The sequence below is a fragment of the Sceloporus occidentalis genome, unplaced genomic scaffold, assembly GCF_023333645.1.
Source record: "Sceloporus occidentalis isolate IW3139 unplaced genomic scaffold, rSceOcc1.0.p SCAF_50, whole genome shotgun sequence".
Classification (NCBI taxonomy): domain Eukaryota; kingdom Metazoa; phylum Chordata; class Lepidosauria; order Squamata; family Phrynosomatidae; genus Sceloporus; species Sceloporus occidentalis.
Genome location: NW_028317030.1, coordinates 4,807,373 through 4,825,145, shown reverse-complemented (window position 1 = coordinate 4,825,145; position 17,773 = coordinate 4,807,373). Strand labels below are relative to the sequence as shown.

At 38.9% G+C, this 17,773-nt stretch overlaps 3 protein-coding genes across 3 annotated transcripts; all 3 read right to left on the bottom strand.

The window, feature by feature from the left end:
- Positions 1-380: 380 nt before the first annotated feature.
- Positions 381-3,100, bottom strand: LOC149288690 (olfactory receptor 1468-like). Its single transcript, XM_089491395.1, has 2 exons — positions 3,092-3,100; positions 381-1,340 (listed from the first exon to the last, which is right to left on the bottom strand). The coding sequence occupies exons 1-2, from the start codon at positions 3,098-3,100 to the stop codon at positions 381-383; spliced, it is 969 nt and encodes a 322-aa protein (XP_089347521.1).
- Positions 3,101-3,401: 301 nt separating this feature from the next.
- On the bottom strand, positions 3,402-4,334 carry LOC149288689 (olfactory receptor 5AR1-like). Its single transcript, XM_089491393.1, has one exon. The coding sequence runs from the start codon at positions 4,332-4,334 to the stop codon at positions 3,402-3,404; it is 933 nt and encodes a 310-aa protein (XP_089347519.1).
- A 6,101-nt stretch (positions 4,335-10,435) lies between these two features.
- On the bottom strand, positions 10,436-17,773 carry LOC149288688 (solute carrier family 35 member G1-like). Its single transcript, XM_089491392.1, has 3 exons — positions 17,575-17,773; positions 11,859-12,036; positions 10,436-11,195 (listed from the first exon to the last, which is right to left on the bottom strand). Exons 1-3 carry the CDS (start codon positions 17,771-17,773, stop codon positions 10,436-10,438), a joined length of 1,137 nt encoding a protein of 378 aa, XP_089347518.1.

The window sequence follows — 17,773 nt, the reverse complement described above, 5'->3', positions numbered from 1 at the left end:
AATGTGTTCTAATTTATGGGACCTTCTAAAAGCACCGTTTGTGGTTATCCAAGAAGTCTACCCTTCAGAACTTGCTTGTGTGAATATGACAAAGAAGAGATTACGTCTCAATAAGCATCGATTTATAGAAACAAATAAACTACACAATTAGACACGTACAATAATACACAAAAACTAGTTTGCGCCAAGTTAAGTAGCACCACAATAATTTGTATATATATATATATATGTATGTATATATATATACCATATATATATATATATATATTTGTAAACTGACTTTTAATTTTTAGCTTTTAGCTTTCTAACTAATAAGAAATATGAATCCTTTTGAACAAAATCACAAAAATTCATCCAAGAATTAGTATTTGTCTTACGTATTACAGTACAATGAGGTTGGCTTTACTCCAAATATTTTCCATGGCTTGTTTGAACTCTGTATTCTTCAGCGTGTAAATAAAAGGATTCAGCAAAGGGATTAACGCAACATACAGAAGAGCAAAGAACTTGTCTCGCTTAGGAGAATAGCTCGAAGATGGCCTCATGTACAAGCAAATGATCGTCCCATAAAAAATAACAACGCAAGTCAAGTGGGAAGAGCAGGTGGAGAAAGCTTTCTGACGCCCATTCGTAGAACTGATTTTCAAGATCGAAGATATAATAAAGATGTAAGAGACCAGTGTTAGGATGAACGCGCTAAAGCTTAGGAGTGACCCTTCAATGTAGTTCAACAACTCTATATTTGTGGTTTCACTGCAGGTTAGCTTGAGCAATGGAGCTACATCACAGAAGAAATGGTCAATGTGGTTGGCTAGGCAAAAATTCAGGTTTGCTATAAGGACAGTGTGTAAAATTGGATCAAGTAATCCAATAGTCCATGCCAGAGATGCGAAGATAACACAATGCTTTAGGCTCATGTATGCAAAGTAATGAAGAGGGTGGCATACTGCCACATAACGATCGTAAGCCATCACGGCCAGGAGAAGAAACTCAGTGCAAGCCAAAGCCATGAAGAAATACATCTGAATCATGCATCCCGTAAAGGGTATGGCCTTGTTTTGCGTTGCTATTATCACCAGTAGTTTCGGTAGAATAGTAGAACTGTACAAAATGTCAAGGAATGAGAGGTTACTCAGAAAAACATACATTGGAACATGTAAGTGAGAATCCAGCGTAATAACAGCGAAAATAGTTGTGTTGCCGAAAATAATAGTAAGGTAGATGATCAGGAATGCAACAAAAATTGGAAATTTGAGTCCTGGAGTAAACGAAAAACCTTGAATTATAAATATGGTTACGTTAAACATATTTTTTGTGTTTGTTCTAGATGCCTTTTTATCCTACAAAAAGAAAAGATATTAAAAGGGAATTATTATATTTATTAACTGGACCATATGATATGCTCAGTTTTTTTCTGTGATGCATGTGTAGAGGTTTCTACCAAGGTCGAGTCTATGAAGAAATATTATGTTCTGAAAGAACGTCCAAAATGTGTGGTTACATGATGGTAAAAATAAATATTACAAGAACATTAAATTATGGGGTTATGTATGAAGATTTGGTGTGCTGGATGTAAAATAAAAAAAAAAAACACATTTGGTTATAAACTCAAATATGTGATGTTTTAATAGCAAAGCGATGAAATTACAATGATTACGTAGCTAAAATGATAAGAAAGCCCAAACACTGTCAACAATCAATAAAAAAAATAATAATAATAAAAATCTGAAACTATAGCATCGCGGGGTGGTTCGTAATTAAAAAGTAATGTCTTCTTAATGTCTTAACATTATAATTTATCAAAAGTAAGAACTTTTATCAGACTTCGTGAAGTTTGTTTTATTTTTACTAATAGAGTACTTTTGGAAGAAGGATAAAAAAAAAAATTTAAGTAGGTCAAAGAGAAAACTGGAACTTCATCATATTATAAAGTGGCCTTTTTTGTAAAAAGAAAAATAAATCATATATTATATTAAGTGCAGTAATTGCAATAAAGTGGTTTACATAAACTTACTTGTGAGAAACCATATCCTTCTTATGTAGATATAAAAGAGTTCTGCAGCATTATACGTTGTATGTGTGCTTATATTAGTACGAGAGACTTCTCTCCAAGGGTCAGGAAGCCTCATGTGTAAGAGTTCTTCCAAACTAGAATTTGCACAGATTACATTAACAGTTTCTTCCCCAATATGTGGACGACTAGGAGCAGGCACAGACGAGCTCACACAATAGGGGGTTAATAATAGCTTCATAGCGATGGTTAAAAGGACAGTTTACTGTCCCATAACCCCCTCTTAAGAACCATTCAGCCCACCTGTTTTTCCTTAAACCTTAATCAGTCTTTGGTCTCGTCTTCAGGAGCCATACGTCTGTTTTCTACTTTATCCATTTAAGTATTTAAATGTTTCCATCCCATCCTCTCTATCTCTTATTTCCTCCAAGCCATAAATATTGAGATCCCTTAATCTTTCCTGATAATTAGTGGAACAGACTTTGTTGACATGACCATAAAAGCATTACTGAGACTTTCCTGATAATTTTGTATGATATAAACTATTCAATACTTTAGTCAGGGGCATACCTAGAGTATTTGGCACCCGGGGCAGATCCTGTATGTGGCACCCCCCCCCCCCACACACACACAAAATAATCAATGTTGGCAAGAATATTTATTTCACAACTTTTTTAAGTGTATGTCAACTGGAAAAAAATAGAAATCTAGAAAAATAAATTATTAATGAAATTATTAATTTAAATAAATAAAATTTGCTGAACAGATATGGTACAGCGTAATTCCTACCACTATACACTGAGCCAGACATTGATGGTAGAGCAGCATAACCCCTTGTTTCTGCCCTTGAAACAGCCTGCCTGGGCCAAGTCTGCCCCTGAAACAGTCTGCCTGGGCTAATTCTGCCACTGAAACAGCCTGCCTGGGCCAAGTCTGCCCCTGAAACAGCCTGTCTGTGCCAATGCTGCCCCTTTAGCAGCCTGCCAAGCCACTTCTGCCCCCTAATCAGCCTGCCTGTGCCATCTCTGCCCCCCCCCTAATCAGCCTGCCTGTGCCACCTCTGCCCCCTTCTCAGCCTACCTGTGCCATTTCTGCCTCTAAAAACTAACTTACTCACTACTAACTTAATTCATTCAATCACCCACTAACTACATTCATTCACCCACTCTGACTTTAGTCTGCCTTTTCTAAACTCTCCTCCAAATGTCAACATCCTTCTGGAGAGGAGGTCTTCAGAACTGCACACAAGTGGTTATTAGCAATACAAAATTAGAAAAAGGACTCCCATATTCATAGTTTACATATTGGATGTTATGTATGTGTGTATTCTATCAAGAACAGAGATATAACTTAAATCACAAATAATACCTTTATTTATATTTATAACAGTTTAAAATGCTCTGTTTTTCACTTTTATAAACGCTCTTTTAAATTCTTTATTCTTCAAAGTGTATATAATGGGATTCAGCATTGGAATCAAGACAATATACAAAAGGGAAAAAAACTTGTCCCTTTCTGGAGAATAACTTGATGTGGGTCTGACGTACAAACAGAAAATTGTCCCATAAAAGATTACAACGCAGGTCATGTGGGAGCCGCAGGTAGAAAAAGCTTTCCGACGATCTTCGGAGGACATTTTTAGAATTGTGGAAATTACAAAGATATATGAGGTCACAGTGAGCATGAATGAATTAAAGGTCACTAGGACGCCTTCAATGTAGATCATAAGTTCTGCGCTAAATGTGTCGCAACAGGAAAGTTTAAGTAACGGCGAAACATCACAGAAGAAATGGTCAATAACATGAGATCCACAAACGGACAGCTTGGCAATGAGGACAACATGTCCTGTAGGGTCCAGGAAGCCAACAGTCCATGCAGTAGCTATGAAAAAACCACAATTCTTTAGACTCATGAAAAGAACATAATGAAGAGGGTGACAGATGGCCAGATAGCGATCATAAGCCATGGCTGTCAAAAGAAAGTACTCGGTACAAGCCAATGACACAAAAAAATACATCTGAACCATGCACCCCGAAAATGAGATGTACTTGTGCTGGGTGAAGAGCACATGTAGGAGGTTTGGTAGAATGGTCGAGGTAAAACACATGTCAATGAATGAAAGGTTCAACAGGAAGATATACATGGGAGTGTGCAAGTGAGAATTCAGTAAAATCACAGTGAAGATTGTTAGGTTCCCCAAAAGAATCATGAGATAAATCATCAGGAACAACACAAAAAGTGGGCTCTGAAGCTCGGGAACATTAGAAAACCCTTGGATTATAAACCCTGTTATATTGTCTAATTCCATTTGGTGAGGATTCATCCTGTCGCTGAAAGAAAAAAAAGAAACATTCAATAATAAACCTTACCTTAATAAAACTTCATGCAATTGTAGTCTGAATGGGGCATTCCATGAGATTTTCCTAAATAAATGTTGAAATGTGTAAAAAAAAATCCTCCTTTTAAGTGCTATTTTTCCATACTCATTGTCCATGCACTCTCTTTATAACAATGTCATAAAAAATCTGACCCTGGAATATTGTATTATAATAGTTTTGGTCAATGAGTTTTGTTTACACATGAGAGTGGAAGAGAGTATTAGAGAGCATGAATGAGAGGGAAAAAAAACCATCAAAATTTAATCCAAAAATTCAGAGCTCTTTGCTTCATTTTTGTTTATTTTGTTAGGGGTCCCTCCTAGTTTTAGGACATTCGTATAAATGGCCGAAATTGGCAAATTTTGTTAAAATTGAAATTAGCCTGAATCCGAACGCACAAGTCTAGTAATTAAGGAAACATGTTTGCAGCTGTGGAGAGTGATTAAAACATGTTAATGAAAATGTAAACCCTCGTAATTAAGTTACAGCACGACCATAAAAACTGTTCTGTTATATTGATATTGCAAACTTCTTATTTATTTTAGGCAGGAGCAGATGTTTTCAAATACAGTATATGGTGTTTGTTTTACTAATACTTTTCTGCAAAATATTAGTATTTCAGTTCATTTTTTCATATATTTCTATAATATTTATGGAGAACTGTGGCTTATAAGAACAAAAAAGAATAATCATTAGCATTAGTGTTTATTATGGCTGTTATTACATTGAGACAAGTCTATTAATCTAATTATGGGAATAAAAACGTTCTATCGATGTGCAACAATTAATGTCCACATAAATGTATCAAATTAAGAAAAACAACAACCTTTTAAACAAAAAATATTTTTAACAACATTGCAACTGCCACTTATGTTCCTGAATAGATGGAAAACACATTTCCCAAATGTATTAACAAAGCACCTCCTGTACCATAGTTTTTAAATTAGTGTATTTTTCTACTTGCAAAGTGATATATTCTTTATATGTTACGAAAAATATATAACTTTTTCATAGAGGATCAATTGAGATAAGTAAATTATAATAAGTGTTTAGCAGAGCACTTACTGTGTGTTGAGTGAAAGTAATTTTCTTCATGGAGTTATGGAGATTCATCTGTTTTCTGCCATCAGAACTGAGCATACAAGGTGCTGCATGTGCCTGGTTCACTATATATATATATATAATGTCTTTACTAAAGATAGTGTTCCCTAAAGAGCTCAATACATCAGAACACTTAATGTGTGTATTGCTAACCTGACCACAAGGGGATAACACACAATTATAACATTTCTAAGTTGTTTGTTTTGCAGAAAACTTTATTTAAATGGAAGCCAAAGTATTCATACTAAGTCCAATAAAGAATGTTGCAGGGGGCTGCAATGGCTGGTAGAGGACAGTCCTTTGTAACTGTCTCATATACAATATTGAGCACTGCCTAGCCGAGACCCCCATTAACCAAGGGAGGCTGATGATTGTCCCCCTTCTTCACCCAACATGTGCATGGTGGGGGTAATTAAGGAAACATAATGAACATTGAACTCGCATGCCCTCGTCTGTAACTCTAATAAAGTAGCATGCCCTCCCAAACAACTTGCACATTAGTGAATCTACTAATCTACTTTCTCTCTCCTCTACATTCCCTCTACTAATAACATTTTTAGCTGTCATCTGTAACAACCCTGACCATGCTCCAGACACAGCACCAGATGTAACTTTTCAGTGAATATCCAGGAAATGGCTTGGCAAAAGTGGCAACCAAACACACACACACATACAGAAATGTTTAGGAATAGGTAACAAAGTCACAAAAAACAATCTCTGTGAAGCTCCATCCTCGACCTACGCCTCTAACCATACCCCCTAAAGCAAAATCGCCCCTCTTTTCAGATATTGGACGGTATTTAAGTGCAGCATGATAACTTGTACTATTAAATGCTGTGTATGATCACATGACATCACATTTCTTGCAAATGTAAAAATTGTCTCCTAAAAAGTAGATATCTGTGTGTGTGTTTATAAAATTTCTCCTCAATAAATACATATTTATTATAAATTTTTTTCAAATATTCTATAATAAATAGTAAATAAATAGTTAGATTTTTTTAATGGGAGATGCTTGATATATTATATTTTTTATTTACAGCACTCAAAATGCTCAAAATCAATGCTTGTTGATTTTCCTAGTTTACCCTAATGCAAAGATGAACATTCCCCGAAGAGCACAAAGCTCTAGAACGATTATGTTTTGTTTGGTAAAAATTAGGATTTAATGACTGTGGGTTATACAGACAAACAGCCTTTTGGGGATGCACAGTAGCAAAACACATCAATTTTGTTTGTAAATGTTTGTAAAAATAAAATATTTCCTGAAATAGGTATTGTCCACAATACGGTCCCTAAGAGTCCATCTCCTCAGTGTTGGGTCTAAAACTGCTGTATTTCATAAAGTTATTGCACATGTGTGGTAAATGAGTAATCACTTACGGTGTAAATAAATGCAAATTAAGCTAAACTAATGCTATGTTATATGACATGATCACATTCCACAGTCATTAACAGCCAGGGCCAGACTGGCGATGACGGGGCGACCCCCAACGCCCCCTAACCAGACATGCTTACTGCATGCTTGATGTAATCATCAAATTTGCATCACATTTGCATAACTTTGTTGTGATGACACAAGCAGAACGTATCAGAGAAAAATCTGGCAACGACAGAATTTTTGATAAAGGCAAAGCCATTGATTAAAGTCGCTGTTTGTTCTTCTTCGTGTCTTTCTTTTTTTTTTAACCAGTTGATTCTCACTGAATCTTTTGAGGCTGTGAAATGTAAACTTCCATAAGTTACAGGGAAAGAAAAAAATATGAACAGCGGTGCATCAATGGGCATAGTGCGTGTTAGCGAACACAAACCATACACAATAGTTTATGTAATATTGAACAGTATCATTTAAATATACGTTGGAAGAAATACAAAAGCCAAATCTATTTCATACCACTTTATTAAGCCTTAAATATTAACACAGAATTATAAGAAAATAGAATTTATATAACCAGAAAAATATGTTTCTACCGTATAAATAGCTTCAAAAAAAAATATGCTACAAAAGTGTAAAACCGAGGTTTAACGAAATGTGCTTCTTGTGCGCCTTGAAAAAATATAATGGCTATCTTTTACAAATATCACGTCTTTTTTTTTTTATTGCAAAGTGACCAAATAGCAGCCATAGGTACTGATTTATAAATATTTTTCATTTCTAATATGCACTCGCACAGAGAGAAAAAAAACATGCTAAGGTTATGTCAATAGATGAGTAATATTATTATATATAAGTAATTAAGGGGTTAAAAGGAAAATAGTATTAAAACACAATAAGTTAAAGCAATAAAGGCTATTAAAAATCCAATCTCACAGACACAGATGTCCCAGTATGACAAACAGACACTATGGAATATACCAAAATATGCCCGGCGTAGGGTGTTCTTATCATAATGACATCCATAAATTCTAATATTATCCGTACATTAATCCCTTAATGACAAAGCCCGTACACGTACGGGCTCAAAATGCATTGTTTATAATGGGTTTACGGACCGCCCATTGTCCTTAAGGGGTTAAAAAAAAAATTCAGCTGTAGTGTAATCTATATGTGTGTTTAAAAATGTTATCTTCTAGTGTCCAATGAGAGTTCCCTACAGCCAGGGTCTCACTTGGCCCTGGGTAATGGAAAGTTAACGAGGGAGAATACTTGGCAGGTATCGAAAATACGTTATACATTATGCAGGGCCCCCTCAGTCCTTTTAGCGCATGATATTCATGACACTGGGTTTTCTCGTCATATTAAAACCTCAAAAGTTGAACGAGAAAGAGCATTTTCACCGGTTCTGCTCCAGATGAATGGTTAAAACTAATAAAAGCACCAGGGGCAATTAAAATGAGCTGGAATATAACCTTAGATACAGTTTTAGGGACTAGACTTTGAAGAACCTCTACCATGCCTGACCGTCCCGTCCCTGATTGAGTCACCAAGTTGAGATACTTTTCCATACCGGTGTAGATAACGCAAAATGGCGTCTAGACTGCATGACCCTTAAAAAATGTAAGGTTTTACGAAAAACCTGAGTTTGTCGAGAAACGTTGATATAGACTGTGAGATATTTGCCATCTCTGTCTTATTTGCTGGTGACGAAAAGCGTTTAGGCCAATCGTGGTCCATATACCTTGACATTCGCTAAAAAAAAAATATTTGTAACACGCCCGTGTACATGCGCGCTATTTTTGCTGATTGACATTGTTATAGGTTGGCCAGCAACCTTATTATTATTGCACACAGTAACAAAAATATTTATTTTCCATCGCCAGAATACGTTCATCCAAAAAAAACCCCCAAAAAACGTATGCAACAAACACCAAATTTACGACAATTACGTATTCGGTATCTGATCAAAGACTGACGTCGACCTTAAAATTGCATTTATAAGAACTCGACACACCGATAAAGCAGGTTTTCGAGACTCTTTCTGTATATTTAGGTTCTTTGGGGGGGGGGGGATTTTTTTTAAAAAATTATATACGGAGAAGAAAAGCTGAGACGGCCAAAACATTCTATTTTCCATTATCGATTATTTTTCTATATAATTGATATAATTCAGCCAGGAGAATAAACGTGTGAACAAGGTGGAGCAGGGCTGAAAGGGTTAAGCATAACTGAGTAAAGGCTTCTAATATTTAGGATATTTTTGCCCCGCAAAATGAGCTCCGAAACTCATAAAAAGTGGATTAAAGGAAAAAAAAAAAAACTATTAAGAGATGAAGTTATGTTAATAAATAAGTCTACTACTGAGCCCGAAAGGAACGACAGGCTGACACTCTCTCAGTGCTAGTCATAGGATTTCACTGTCACTTTTATGCCCCGAAAAAAAATTGTGATGTCATTAAAAAGCGCAGTCAAAATGCAATCTGATGGGCCCCATATCAAAACCACTTTAATTAACTTAAATAAATGAATAATTCTATATTATAGGCTCATGAGCTTATACAATTTATACATAGCTGTCCGTGGAGAGTAAAACATATAGGCACCATATCTGTGGGACAGTTGCGATTTTTGGGGCACTGTCTCCCTGGGAATTTGCCCCATTGTCCTCCTTTTGCAGGCAGTGGGGGGTCAGAGGTTGGTCGGGGAGACCCTCTGATGTCCCCAGACCAACCTAGGCAGCTGTAAAACCACCGGAGGTCTGCGCGGTTACAGTATAGACCTTCATGGCAGCTCCAGAATGCCAACGAGATGGCAGTCCGGGTAAGTGCTCTCAACCTCTCAAACGTACAGTACTAAACAAAAGAATATCTTTTAGATATAGATTTAGAGAACAGGTAAAAATTATTTTAACTCATAGTTGCCAACAGTCCTGGGACAGTCTCATTTTGGGGGGGATCCTGTCCCATCAAATTCGGGTCTGTCCTGGCATAAAAATAAGGGGAAACAGAAGTAAATCTCTTCAATGTACATGCTGTCCAGAATTTTACACCACTTCTAGTGGGTATCAAATATATGAAATACCCAAAACATTTTAAAATGTTTTTTTTTATATTACAGTAAATGTTAAGTACGATTTTCTGACCATTCTTGGGCTCAAATACCCATGGAACTCAACAAAAAACCCCATGGATTTGCCCAGTGGTTGATCATGTAAAGGCTGAATGGTCACCATTACTTATCCCTAAATGCAAACACAAGGAAATACTTTTTGCACTCAGTGAGAAACTTTTTTAATGCCCAAAATATTCTTTCAAAAATGTTATATTTAACATAAACATGATTGTTGACCAACTCGCCTCCAATTGGGGCTTAAAAATACTGTAAACTCTATTATACTAAAATAGAAATGTAATGGTTTCCAGTCCCTTCAAAATTCTAAATGCCTGTCCCCAAAAATTGGAAAACATTTTTGATTTTTTTTTTTTTTTTTATATTTCTGGTAGAATGTGCTTCAAATTTTTTGACTCGTATAACAAATAGATATTAAATTATTGGACTAGTTTGAAACTACAGCTCACTCTGTTTTGCTTTCTTTACGCTTTTATACCACTTAATTATTGCTGTGCCGGCGGTGCTTGCGACGACGCACAAAGCCCCGCCAATTGTCCACAGTGTCGGGTTGCGATTGAGAAACAAAGCCTGAAATATGAAGGCGAAGACAACATCCATTGTCCTCATGATAGACACCGGCCCGGCTTTCTCAATCTGTAACGCTTTCACGAGAAAAATCTGTCCTCCCAAGCCCAACATGCCGATGCAAACCAGAAGCCACCTGTCTACTCCGCAAGAAGGCAAACTCCATTCCCCAAGGGCGAAGAGGGCAATCACACACTCAATTAGACCAATGACGGCATAATACCATATGGAGAGCAGGTAATGTACAGACTTCCCCATTTTTCTTAGGACGACTAGAGTTAACGCAGCTCCTACTGCACTCGCCACAGCGGCTATGGTACCCTTCAAGTGGTTTGAGTAATCGTCTTCAAAGCCTCCGATGCGTTCCCCGAATAAAAATGGCGGCCTTGCTATGAGGATGACTCCTGTTATTGTAAAGCACATGAAAATAATATCCCACACGGTGCACTTCTCCTTCAGGAATATGCAGGCAAAAATGCAGGTAAAGGCGGGACTGCTGAAGGTTATCACGGTGGCGTCAGCGAGGGGCATCGACTGTACCGCGTAATACAGTAAGATCATGGCGCTGGAGCCGAGGAATCCTCTGAGAAAGAGGTAAATCCTCTGATCCTTAGGTCCCAGAAAACCGGTCCTGTAGATTATCAGAGAAAAAATATTACAACAATCATTTAAGATAATGCTTATGAGTAGGGGTATCTTGGTTCAAAATGGCTACTTTTAAGTTTTGTTTATTTTAAACAATAACCCCTGAGTTCTTCTACACCAATGCTTCACGCTATGACTACAGGTCCAGCGTATAGCCTCTGGATGAAAAAATATCTATCTCCTTTAAGGACCATGAAATTAAAGGTATAAGTTCCATTAATCACAATTTGATGACAACTCTACGAATATTCCACTTGTTTCTATGGTGACCACTTTTAAAATGTTGCATCTGAACTGTTACGGATAACCAAAAGCTATCTAGAAAAAGTGCAATTAAAGGATTCCATGCTGTCTAAATTTACTGAAACTACCAATAGCTTATGGGTTTTGTTTGGCAAAACTAGCATCATCTAATCAATTTCTTATCATGGCGTTATGTCCATTCATGCACGCCATAGTGTAATTAATCTCCTTAAATTGCCACCTTCTTCCTTTGCTTCATCCTTACCAAGGCTGCCGGAACCAATCAACAACAATCAGCAACTGAACAATAGGTGATATCTAACGGAATGGGGATGAATAATCATGTAGATTGTAACAGACTTTAATAGTCTGAAGACCAGTTCTTCTGAACCTGTTTTTGACTTACTTAAAATAAATTAAACCAGGAAGAACAAAAAGCATTTGGAAAATGCACCGGATTGCACTTATTTCCACTGAGTGCAAATCTTCGATCTTCTTCACCAGGAGCGAGCTGGACGAGAAGAAGAGGGCAGACAGGATGGTGTAGAAGATGCCGAGACCCGGACACTTACATTTCTTCTTCCCTTAAAAAAATAAAATAAAAAGTATTACAATCAGAGTTCATTTCTGTAGTAATCAACTGTAATATACGGATATAATGCCACCAATATATCCTGCAGACACAAAACAAACATAATTGGTGACCATAAAGGTTAGAAACCCTGGAACAAGGTCTGGTGGCTGCAGTCTGGTGGGATATACCATATAGATATACTTGTGATATACCATGAAGAGAGATCCCCTGTCAAAGGTAAAGCAGGTAGTATGTGGTGGGCAGTTATTGCAGATCGATCCCAGCAGTGAAATGGCTGTATTAAAGAAATAGTAGGTGTTAAGGGGTTAATCACATACCCTAAGGGCCATGTGGGTATAAACATCATACCTTACAAGACATTCACCTTTTGGCACCCACATTCCATCTCCCCTGTTTTTCTCTTTTAATGTTACCCTAGTAGCTCACAGTTCAAAATTATGCACATAAAATACGTACATTGAACGATTGGGTTACACAACTATATAAACAGTTATGATAAGGTCACAAAGTCACATAAAAAGTCTCAGTAAAGAAAGTGTATCGGTGACTTTAAGATTCAGTACCACAGCTGGCAACATTCACCAATTGGAAATTCCAACTTTGTCTCATTAAATAAAGCTTCATTAAATTATCATTGGAGTCTTTAGTAGAAGGTGGCACCACTCATTGGGCCAATATGGAAAAAGGGTTTGAGTGACATAGGTTTTTGGGACCTCCTGCAGAAGGAACCTCCCTATGGCCGGAGGTAATAGTATTAGTATCAGAGGGTGACCTTTAGAGGAGGATGTGGTCGTTCGCAGAAGGGTCCCAGGCGTGGTGGGACCCATCCAAGTTCTCCTCATGAGCAACACAACATCTACAGAGAACGGTCACTGTTTGTTATCCCTCGAGTGCACTCAAGCCTTTGTCAATACAGATAGAAACATTTGAATCCATAAAGGGATGCAACAAAGTACAAGAACGAAGAGAACATAAGAACATCCTCGCTTCAGAAGTGGTAGAGGGTAATATAGTGAGGGAATGTAAACATGCATTGGATCGTCATATAGCTTTCCTGAATCTTAGACAAGACGAAGGATCAAATATACTTGAGGTTTCTCGAGAGTAAGAAAATAGGCGGATCGAGTAGACCAACTGGTTCTCCGCCATCATATTGTGTTTTTTTGTAAATGTTTCCCCCCTTAAGCAGACAGCCGAAAATAGGATCTAATCTAAGCTGTCATTCAGCAAGGAGTTAACAAACACCTAGGCTTGTACAGTAGAAAAATTCATGAGGAATGAGATGTAGAGCCTTGGAGCTTCCAGACGTAGAATGACTACTTTTGCCTATCCCCAGTGTATCGGCATTCTGAAAGGTTATTTCCTCAAATTCTCATTAGTCACACGCCTAGTGACCACAGCTTTACATCTTTATTTACATAAAGTATAGGTTTTTTTTATTACATCAATTTCCTTGTGTCATTTTTTAACAGTCATTTCCTTAAATGAGCAGTAAATGTAAAGGTTCTGCGTTACCAGCGCCAGCCTCCTGGTGGCTACAAAGACCATCAGAATGTCTCGAGAGCAGAAGACCTCGAGGTTTCAATGCCAAGGAGGGAGCGTGACGAATTGTCATAGAGAGCTAAGAACAGACGTCATGTAACATACAGTTATAGAAGAAGGGGGTACTTTGAGAAAAGGGTAGTAGATACATGGGATCTTTCCGTTACTGACGTAGGATCATTATGATGTAAGAATGTTTGTACTATTTAGGTATGATGTATGATTAGATAAGTACTGAATGAAGGTTATGCACAAACACTTCCGGTTGAAGGGAATTATGGACTTTTTGGAAGAGGTGTGTAAACAGAGAGAAAGGACTGATTGGTGGAATACGTACATTACGTCTTTCATACCCAATAACACCTTATCTCCGGAGTCAAGCCGCAGCCCTGCCTACGCAGCAACACCTTTAACCTAATTAAACAGACTTCCCAGCCTGGGATAGGTTTACTTATTCCACCCCTTTTCCCTTTCTATGACCTGCGTGCCTCGGGTTTCTAGCCGGTATATATTGTGGCTCTAGGGATAAAGCAAAGTCTGCTTACACAGAACGTATGACGTCTTCTTTATCTTATTATTGATCTCTGCTCCGCTTTCGCTCCCGATGATCTAAGGTGACCTCCCTTTGGTCTATAGCAGCTTGAACCCTTTACTACGAATGTGAGTCCTTATCAGGCAGAAGTCCGAGTAAAGAAAACCCACTTAAAGTGACACTCACTTAGAATAGAATAGAATAGCTGTGAGGTCCAGTGATGTCCAGGGCCGGTCCAGGGGCAGGACCAGTCCCTATGTACAAAACCAGGGGGGGGGGGTTTGCACTGCACAATGGGTAATTTAAAGGAGAGATATTTGATCTCTCCAGCCGGCCCATATATGCTATCGACGCTGTGCTGGGTCAGTAACGGCCTCCATAGACTTCATTAAAAGGCGCTGTGTGCCTTTAAGACACAGCGTGCGAGGATATGATGTCATACCTTGTCACTCCGTTTTTTAAAAGGCATACAGCATCTTTTTTTATTGTATCTGAAACCCCGAACGCGGGTGGTGGCGAGTGGGACCAGCGGCCGAGTATGGGCCCAGAGTGACCCCACTGGTTCATACATCACTGGTGAAATCCCATTAAATTTCCATTGTGTCCCTTTTTGCAAGTGCATGGGGGGGATTCTAAAGCATATGCATTAGCCCCTTCCAGCCCCACCAGCTATTTTCCATGCAGGAGATGTGTTTGGATAGAAAGACATTAGCTTGCACACAATATACCTACGGACCCCAATAAGCATGCGCGGATAACACTCCCATTGGCAAAAATTACCAGACCATGGAGGAAGGCAGCTGCAGCACTGCAGCTTGTACCTCAGGTAAGTACGGTCCGTTTAATATTAAGCTCAGGTTGCGTGCCAGGCAGGGGTGTAATCATCACACAACATGAAGAGGTTAAACAGCTCCTGTTCAGCAAACGGCAATTTTCCTTTTAAAAACATGTTTAGTGCTTCCTTAAACAGCCGCGATGTGACGTTAAACACAGCACCGTTTTAGATGACAGATAAGGTTTTTACAGCTTTACTCATAGGTCTGATGTTTACACTGCAATTCATTGATATTAAAGGTTCTGTTCCACTAAGACAAGATATTGAGCTCTCTAACATGGTAAGCGGTTCAACTTAGCAGATCTGTCTGGAGGTAGTAGGCAAACTGCCCTGCTTGGAGAAATGGGAGGGCGGCCCAGAGACCCCGGAGACTCCGGGTCAAATCCAGAGAGCTTCCAAGTATGTTCTTTTATACCATCAAGGTCTTTAGAGAATAGACCCCACGGTGGACATGACCACCTCTATTGTCCAGCGTTGATGTCCCTGCTTGCATTCAGGTGACACCGTGGAGACTGTACTTACATTCTGCCCACGTACAGTCGCCACAGAAATTGGTTTTTCACATAAAATCTTTGTTATTTGGATGTATGGGTCATGTCATACAACAATTTCCAATCACGACAAGACATTTCCTTTTTCAACGAAAAACATTTCAACAATGTGCAAGTAAAAAGGTCTGCTTCAAAGTAGATACATTTTGACCTATACATTATGCTAGCACATGTAATAATAACAGAAATATTTACTCCACTGCCAGATGTTTTTTGGATGGCCGGGAACAGAACATTGTGCTCCGTAGCCATGGCCTTCATTTTTAATGTATAGACAATAATATACTTTATCTAGCAGGTTGTGTAGCTCAATGTACAGACAAATGTTTTACTCTACAAAGTGTTCTTTGGATGGCAGCATGTCATTGCCAATATTATTTTAAACACACATATCCATGGTGCCTTTTATTTGTAACAATATTTAAAGTTACATAAGCTTTTAGGGCCTCAGGCGTCTCTTCTTCAGATGAAATCAGACGGATACTATTCGAAAGTCACCTTAAATTTCCTCCATCTGGCTCCCATTATTATTGCATAAGCTCCATTTGTGCAAAGTCATCCTGAGATAATTGCATTAACTGCGGGCATCCGTACTACCTCCCCAAGGTGTGTTCTTTTACAAATACAGAGGTGTCAGCAGTGTACACTGCCCTGTACTGTGTGCTGCTGGCTCAGGTCCCTATACCCTGTACTGGGTTCTTAGGCCCCTACACCCTATACTATGGGCTCAGGTCCCTGTACTACTGGCTCAGGTACTGGTTTCTTAGGGCCTTACACCCTGTACTGCTGGCTCGGGTCACTGTACCCTATATTGCCATGTATTGCTTGCTCAGGTCCCTGTACCCTGTATTGCTTGCTCAGGTCCACATACCCTGCACTGCATGCTCATGTCCTGTAAAATGTACTACTTTATCAGACCCATAGGGTATATTGTTGGCTCAGGTCACTGTACCCTATATTGCCATGTATTGCTTGCTCAGGTCCCTGTACCCTGTATTGCTTGCTCAGGTCTATATATCCTGTACTGCTTGCTCAGGTCCATGTACCCTTTATTGTTTGCTCGGGTCCCTGTACCTAGGATATACTTAACCATTTTTTCCCTGACTTCAGAGATTTAACATCTTCTTTTTTTCCCTTTCTTCCCTTGGCTTATATGCGTAAAGAACAGGATGGATCGCACCTAGACTTTCGGTAGCCGAGCTTATCAGCTCCTAGTTAGCCCCTGTTCAATTACACAAGTGGGGCCAAATGATAATTTAAAAACGTCTTTAAATAGTACTTGGTACAGCTTGAATTATGCGTCATTTGTGAAATAAGACATTCAAGAACCAAAGGACAATAACCCCGGATGTATCTTTTGATACTAGAATCATCTGTCCTCAAATGCACATGGAAGACAGCTTGGAATCAAAACTTAATTTTTTTAGGCAGAACATGGCTTTAAATCCATGGTTTTCATGATGATTACATCATACACCATGAAGTTAGGGACATGTTCTGAAGTGGCCAGTAAAGGAAGGCACAGGAAGGTTAGCCTTGGCAGACTGCACTCAGCAATGTCCTTGGCATCATGGTACACAGACAGTATTTTGACTAATGCCTGGCACAAGCACTTAACCCCTTCATCCCCGATACAGCTGCTAGTAGTGCCACTCTGACCAGGCTAACTATTCCATCACTGCCCAATGTCCAGAACCATATATTTAACCCTTTGCAGAAGAATGTGTCCAATGTGCCGAGGTGTATACAAGGAGACCTATGCCCACCTCTGGCACAGAAGGGGTTATCTAAAGTTTTGTGTTATTCTTCCATTTAGTCTTCTTTCTTTTATTTTCAGGACCTAGCTTGGATCAGAGTATAGTGATGAGTTCATTGACCCAGATACTTCAACCCTCTGTGTGCCAGGCAAGCTGGATAACCCCCCCATCTTTGACTTAGCTTTAAGGGTAAGGTATTAATAACAGTGTCAGTGTTTATAAATAGTCATTACCAGGATATGTCTCTTACCTGTTTGGTCATCTGTCACAATCAGGGGGGTACAGTGGAGGTGGGGGCAGCAGATCCTACCCTGGTTGCCACTTGATTGGGGACAGTCAGGGGTGAAGGGGTTATCCAGCTCCTCATGGTCTCCTGGCTGCTCGTTTTCGCCGTCCCACCAGGTTTTTCTAGTAAAGCCCCTCTCTTCTGTCTCGGGGGTCCTGCTCAGCTCCCCCAGATCTCCCAGCTCCGGGTCCTCCTCGCTGTTCTCCCGATCCTCGCAGCCCAT